Source organism: Anneissia japonica, unplaced genomic scaffold, assembly GCF_011630105.1.
Source record: "Anneissia japonica isolate Jap-2015-1 unplaced genomic scaffold, ASM1163010v1 scaffold287728_len311106_cov174, whole genome shotgun sequence".
In the NCBI taxonomy this organism is placed as follows: domain Eukaryota; kingdom Metazoa; phylum Echinodermata; class Crinoidea; order Comatulida; family Comatulidae; genus Anneissia; species Anneissia japonica.
In genome coordinates, this window is record NW_022700489.1 from 231639 (window position 1) to 239557 (window position 7919).

Sequence of the window (7919 nt, forward strand, 5' to 3'; positions counted from 1 at the left end):
CCCCTTAATAAGCAATTAGTAGAGCTCCCCATAGTACACTATTGGAAAATTATTATACAAAGGTTAGTTTGAATGCTTGAAAAAATTTCCTGAGTGCCTGCAAGGCCCAAAGGAAATTTTTGAATGCATTTAATCTAACCTAAGTATAATAATTTTCCATTTAGTGTACGATGCATGCTCTACTAATTGTTTTTTAAGTCAATCACCGTCTTTTAATTTTAGTTTTTTTATAACCAATTATTGTAGCAGTCATCGGTTGCTATAGTGATATGATCAGTATACGTGTGCGTACCTTTAGCTGTGCGTATGCTGATTTTTGCTTCTGCAGTACGCATCTAATTTACACATCAGCAGTACAGTACGGATACGATGAATAACTATTGTGTTAAAAAGAACTTGTTTGTAATGCTATTTCGATAGACTTTCGTCAAAGAAATAAACATTTCAGCATTCGAGGGAGAATACAGTACAGTCACTGACTTCCTTTTTGGTCGGTGCATGCAGACAGGTAAAATCGTGCGATGATTTCATAACTAGGCTAGGCTACGGCCTAGTAGGAGGTAGCCCGGTTGGCTAATTTTGAATGAAAAAATTTAATTAGCCAAATCCAGTTTTTATTAGGATTTGGCTATTTGGCTAATGACAGCTTAAACACTGAGTTTAATAAAACATTATTTTGAAAGAAAGTTTGCATTTACATAATTTGCTTTTGTTTTTCCAGACTCGAACTCAACGTGCAGCAATCCACCCTTACCGTTGTTCATCAAGGTTTCCTTACAAAGACAGTAAGACTTGATTGAAACTGTTTCAAGTGTACAACAATAGACCTATTATGTTTGCTTTACTCATACACAATGTTTAAACAGTGTCTTTTTCACTAATAAGAATTGAAAAAAAAATTAACAAATGCATTTTTTTTCAGTAAAAAAATGGACCAGGAAAAAAAAATATTGGGATGCGTTAAAAATGAAATTCACCATACTTCATGCATCTAATGTTGAAAAGAAGAACACTGCATTTTGTAATAATGCTATTGCCGCTGAAGATCAATGCAATAGGTAAATTTTACATCCTTGTATCTTTGATTATTTTTGACTCAGCAGTGCCTCTTCATTGTTTAAGCTAGCCAAAAACAATATTTAGCAGTTTGGTAAATTTGGTATAAAAGTAGGCAATATAAAATTTGATTAGCAAAAACAAAATATTCTTTTATAAAAAATGATAACTTTAATTCCATTAGCTTTTTAGGCAAATTGCGAATGAAAATATCTATCAAAAATTAGGTTTTATTTAGGATTTGGCTAATGACAGCTTAAACACTGCCATACTACTGTACAACTTTTAACATTTCATCAAAACAATAGGTTAGATTTTACATCTTTAATGTATCTTTGATTATTCTTGACTCGTATCATCCATGATAATCACATTCTTTTTTTTATCAGCCTGTTGAAACTTTCCAGAGACTTAAATTGATTAAAATTTTGTGTTCTTATTCGTGTTATTATTGTTATTGATCGCAATGAGACCAAAACATTTAAAATTACATTTATTGTATGCATACCAACGAACGATAAAATTTGTGACGGTCATGCATAAATGATTCCATTCTAGCACCGTGTCCCCGCACAAATCGAAAGCTCAACAATAGGCTGTGCCTTGCATTTAAGTTATTTAGCCCTCTGGAACAAAAGATATAATTTGTGCTTTAAACTACTGTACACCATTCCGTACAGTGGTGATGGAGGCTGGTAGGCCTGTCATGGCTCTCTCATTCTTATTATGTAATTATTTATTAATCAGGGGTTGCGTCAGTATTAGCCCGATGGGGGCCGATGATGATTTTTTGTGTATTTATTTACTTGTTTATTACCAGGGCTTGCCCTAACTTTTTTTGGTAACTAGCCCACTGGGCTAGTTTACTAGAGATTTTACTAGCCCACAGAATATTTTAGTAGCCCACAGACAGGATATTTATTAGCGACAATTAAATTTGAAGGTTGATTTGCAATTTCATAATTTCTGTAGCATTGCTGTTTGAGCTACCCTCTCAAAATATTGTTGAATAAATAAATAAAAAAATCACCCATGCTGCAAAATCGACTCTGGTTATAACAGTGACAGATGAGCATGTTTTACATCTCCCTGGTTATAACTTTGGCTTTCTAATATTTCTAAAGGGCCGTGAACATCTGTTAAATCTTTAGGTCTCAAGTCACTCACCCCCAATGGCAATAAATCTTGCTTAGGCTACCTAGGCTAACTAGGCCTAGACAAGACCTAGGGCCTGGGCTAGCCTAGCCTACCTATAGCATTGAAATACTTATTATTAAAAGTTGAACATTTTTAAAATATCATTATAAGGTAGTACATTAAATAAAATGTTCTAACTACCTAAATTAACCAGATTGAACGATCAAACGATCTTCTATTGAGAGAAAGATAACATGCCATCCTGTAGTGCTTGGTGAATGACTTGGGGATCATCTTAATAATTAAACACTCATGCATGTGGAGAGCTGAAAGTTACCTAGAGTGTACTCTCTGGGCTGCGGTACCTCCTGTGCAGGAATTGTCTCGAAAGTTCCGATTTAAAAAAAAAAAAAAATTTTTATAGAAAATGTTCTTCTTGCTAATTTTTCTCCACTAGACAACCGGGCAACATGAGGAGTAAATAGGCTAGCCCGGAGCGGTTTTTACTAGACATTGTACGCCGGGCTAGTACTAAATCGAGCCCTGATTACTTGTTTAGTTAAATTAAAAATTAAGTTTTAAATTTTAATTATATTACGCAATTTGGTCAAACCTACGTATACAGAGAACGTAGGACACCCGTTAGGACAGTCATGCATAAGTGATTCCGTTCTAGCATCGTGTCGTCGCACAAATCGAATTAAGCTCCCTAACAATAGGCTGTGATTTACATTTAAGTTATTTAGTCTTTTGCACTTGTTGTTATTGTTATTCTTGTCGTCATTAGTATTTGTTTTTCTACAGTATGTTATATCAATGCTTTTTATAAAGTGGTATTTATTTATGCAGTTGCAAAAGAAAATAATGGATATTATCGTAATAGTTTTATAAAATTCTTCCTTTTCATCTTTATTGGACTGCAAGGAATCATGCATTATGTATTGGAGGTAAGGGAGAAAACAAATATTTTATACTGATCATTTATTCTTAACGTTAGAAAAAAAAAATGTTGTCTAGATATGTATAAGCTTAGTATGTTTCACCACAAAGGAAACCAAAGCAAACCCAAGAAGGGGACCAAAATATGTTTGGTTTTTGAAAAATTAAATAAAAATTAATGAAAAAATAATATTCCCAGATAATTACCACATAAAGTAGCAAATAATTCAGCTAAATATAGTTATGATTTCTTAATGTTAATTCATTTATTACTACCATCTACAGATACTATAAAATAGTGCTTTAAAACAAATACTGTACATGCAAATATTTTAGTAAAAAAGTAAAGTTTTTATGTAGTTGCAGTGAAGGGGAAAGTTTGTTTACATTAATTGTTTTTATTATTGCTATTAAGACGATGTACATTTCAAACATGACCTGCAAGTTAGTCGTGAGGTGGGGTTTATGGATAAGGTAAGGCTGTTTTGATATTGCTCTATTAATATTACTGTGAATTTGTGAGTGGTCCTAATGTTTCATAATGAGTATTATAAAACATTGGATTTAACCAAAGAAGATGTGTGATCCATCCTTACGAACGAAGGACTATGTTTGAGGCTCTTGCTTTTTATTAGCCCTTCATTTGTGAGGTCTCGCCACAAAATGAGTCTCATTGTTAGAAATTCAAAAATTGAGTTTATATTATATTTCCGGGTAGATCACATTATAAGCTTTCATTTGGACTTTGAATGGCTTTCCTATTATTAAGTAATACAGAGATGTGAGCATTTAAAGTTTAGGTGTATAAGAACCACGTTTTGAGAAAATCAACCTCAAAGATAAACTAACCTGTACAAAATAATATGACTAGAATTACAGAATATGTGCAGAGAACACTGTTTTGGCAAAAAAATTCACTTACAAAGTATACAGTCATAAAATATAAGTATCAAGTTATTCAAAAACATTAAAATCAAAATTTTGTAAAAATATTGACTTTGGCCTGTTTTGGTGAATATCTCAATATGATTTCACCAACGATGCATCTCATTTCGTGGTGAGACCTCACATTTGTTCTCTACTAAGTCCATCCAACTGGCTATAATATTAGTGAATAATATATGCATTAATTATGGAGTTACACCCTTCTGAAATCTTGAAAAATGCAATCGTTACAGAAACATTTTCAGAAATCAATTGGAACAGATTTAATAAAAACTTGAAGTGGCAAAAGTCTCCCTTTTTAGGCCTATGCATGCACCCACAGGACTAATGAAAAAATTAACCACTTTGAACAGTGTATAGTATTTTGTGTTATGTATCCAAAAACTTTTAGCTCATGTTATAATAAAGAGATTGCAAATATGGTAATGTTTCATCTGTGTGTTTTTAGTTTTAAATTGCTAATGTTTTTACCGGAGATGAAGCTGTAAAGAGGTATCAATTGACTTCTATAATACCCTGTATTATTATCCTGTGCCCATAATACAATATCTAAATTGTTATGTGATTAGAAAGAATAGTATATAAAATTGATCTTTCACTATTTGTTTGCTATTTTTTTTATTCTCTTTTTATTTTATTGCCTTTTCTTTTTAAAGCTAACTCAGGAGTTCTCTAAGCTTTCGATTAATAGCAATGGTAAGTTTTTTTTTTTCTCATATTAATATTTTTATAAAAATAAAATAACATAAATGCCTTTGTTTTTAATTAAATGAAGTAAGTTCGAACGGGGTACCTAGATTAAGACAGGAATTGCAGTATTGGAAATATTTAGAAGTTGTAAATATATTTGATATATTAACAAGATACAGACTTCTGTTGTTATGTATTGCTTTAAGTTCAATAATAGCAATACTCGCCTTTCACATAATTACCTACCTCTATAACACATTCTCATGCTTCTCTGGTTTCGCTTGGCAAAAGACACTGTTTGAATCCCAGTATTATTTGTAATAGTCCTTATTGTACAACTATAACATCAAAACAACTACTACAACAACTACTGTACAACAACTACAGCAACAACAATAGCAACAACTACAACAGTTTTTTTTTTATATATGAATTTCTGAACTTACTATAACAAATTATTATACAATAATTAATAAAAATAAATAATTTTTAATTCTCCATGTTTTTCATTGGTTTTTTTCAAATTAGCGGTTTTGAGAGAATTCACTCTGGTGGCTGGGGTCTTAGCCCATTATTCTCTCTTGGCCTGCTACTAACCAGTTTTTGTTGTACCCATTGTTTTTCTTTCAAATATGTTTGGTGTGTGCCAAATTTATAATAAATAAATAAACAAGAATTATTGTGACTTCATTTCACACCTTTCTAAAATACTGTTGCATTACCCTTGAAGATATTATTTTACTAATGATTTTCATTTGTTATATTTCTTAATGGTTCATTCATGAATATTTTTTATATCTGTGATGTTAAAACCAGCAACAAACCAAACTAACTAGACATATTTTTTTTTCATCACTTAGACTCAGTTGTTCACGTGCCTGAAAATTTGAAATACAGTGTGGACCAGGTAAGACAGCCATTTTTATTGTATTGTCCAGTTAACAATTGTTGGCTACTTTGCAGCTGCTTTTAATACTAAAATACTTCTATTTAAAATTAGTGTGATATTTCCACACATTTTGGTTTTTACAATATTTCTATTGAACCCTTTCCAAACAAGGCTCTTGTTGCCCTATACGGCCTAGCCGTTGAAGACATAGGCTCAGCAAAACCCTGTGGCCCGTGGGCATTTTTGTATTGAACCCATTGCGAACAAACCTGTTGTAGTCCAAGTTATGGACTAGCCGTTGAAGCAAAGCCATGTTGGTCTGCTATGACAAGCCTATGCAAAGTTAACATATTACAAATTATAGACGATTACAGCAACCACTAACTCAACTCCAGCTGTCACTCGATGTTTATTTATTTACTTTCACCTTCCCAATGGCTGGCTTGAGCCTAACAAAGTTTTTTTATTCATGGGTAGTTGTACAATGGGATCTTTATTTTGTGATTTCAATTATATCACACTAATAACTTTCTTGAAATATATCAATCTTAAAACTTTAATACTTTTATCGTGAAAAGATTGCTAATATTAACAAGAAAGCAAAAGAAACGTTAGACTTTAGAGGTACAGCTACTGCTAAATTGGCAGCATACATATGTCATGTGGCATTAGCAAGTTTTCGTACCAAGGACACTCACTAGGCCTAATTTTACTCAGAAAGGTGAAGCACATGGTTAGTGATGTGTCTCGCGAGACACTACACGACTACACTCTCCGCAGAAATCATGTTTTCTAATGATGACATAATAATTGTTTAAATATTGAATCCCAACACGATGCTTATCTGAAATTATTCAGCGGAGCTTTCGGTTTTGGAAACCACTTGTTGTTTTAAAAAAAATACAGTAGTGAGAGTTAGTGATCATACATCGTAGCAAGAGGTAATTTTTGGAGGATAGTTTATCATTTCCTGCTCAAATTTAACACAACATTTATGCTTGTTTAATTTAGATATTCTGTGAACTTAAATTTGCAGGTTGTGTTAACAAGATGTTTTCTTTCTTTAAAAACCGAAAGGTCCACAGATTCTTTTCAGATAAGATAGTATAATACATACTCAAAGTATTGCAATGCACGCCATCGTGTTGGGATTCAATATTTCGACATTAATTATGTCATCATTCCTGATGATGGCATAATTGTTGAAATATTGAATTCCGACCTGATGGCGTGCATTTTGATGGAGTATATATTATACTATCTTTTCTGTCTTTGTTTTCACGATCTGGGGTAGGATTCGACTTGCAACAGCGCGATGGTTCAGGCTCAATATAGAAACAGATCTATACATACGTGCGAACAGATACGACTATAACCTGTATGACATGTTTTTGTTATTAACCTTACATCGTTTAACCTCCTGGATACAACACATTGTTGTATCAGACTTGATTTATTTAGGCCAGCATGTAGCACTGACTTACCTTGGCATTTAAAAGTAGATTTATGTCAGTGTACCCTCTGGATTACGATCCTTATTTGGAAAACTGTTAATAATAATAATAATAATAATAATAATAATAATAATAATAATAATAATAGAATATTTATATAGCGCCAGATCTAAATAATGTCATCAAAGGCACTGAGCTTTATTAATAATGGAATATTGATGCATCAAAAAAGAAAATTATTGTGTTGGCCACGCCTGACCGACCCAAATTTTATAAAATTAAGGATCGGCATTTTAGTTTTTTTTTTCAATAACAAACAATATTTTTTTGTGAGCAAATAAGGCTGCATGGAATAGCCTTGGGAGAAGTTAGGTGCCAAGGCTAGCCTATTTTGCTGGATGGTACGCGATGCGAATCTAAATTAGTTGTATTATTTGTGTATTTGAGCAATTTCACAGTAAATAGACATGCTCCAAGCAATATTTTTTAGGAAGCTATAACTAAAGATTTTATTGTTTAAAATTAAATATTTTTACATTTATATCATCATATCAATGAGTATACATATTAAAAATCATTTCATGATCACACAATTCACATTAAAAAATATAATGATAAATTGACATATTTTTAGCCATATTTCACCATACAAAAATGTTACATGACAAAAATGTCTAACATTAGATGGAGGATATTTTTTTAAAATTGTATTATAAGGATGGATTCATTATTTCTATAAGAAATATATTGGAAACTAATAAGATAAAACACTAGAAAGAAAAATAAAACCCTTTTTTATTAAAAAAATA

General features: G+C 31.9%; 1 protein-coding gene across 2 annotated transcripts in view; it reads left to right on the forward strand.

The window, feature by feature from the left end:
• Positions 1-7919, forward strand: part of LOC117103335 — a 27216-nt gene that overhangs the window by 3330 nt on the left and 15967 nt on the right. For both annotated transcript variants that reach the window (XM_033243874.1, XM_033243875.1), the window contains exons 3-8: positions 722-785; positions 923-1058; positions 3118-3140; positions 3548-3606; positions 4734-4773; positions 5628-5674. In XM_033243874.1, the coding sequence (XP_033099765.1) occupies positions 722-785; positions 923-1058; positions 3118-3140; positions 3548-3606; positions 4734-4773; positions 5628-5674 (369 nt within the window). The remainder of the gene's footprint in view (positions 1-721; positions 786-922; positions 1059-3117; positions 3141-3547; positions 3607-4733; positions 4774-5627; positions 5675-7919) is intronic.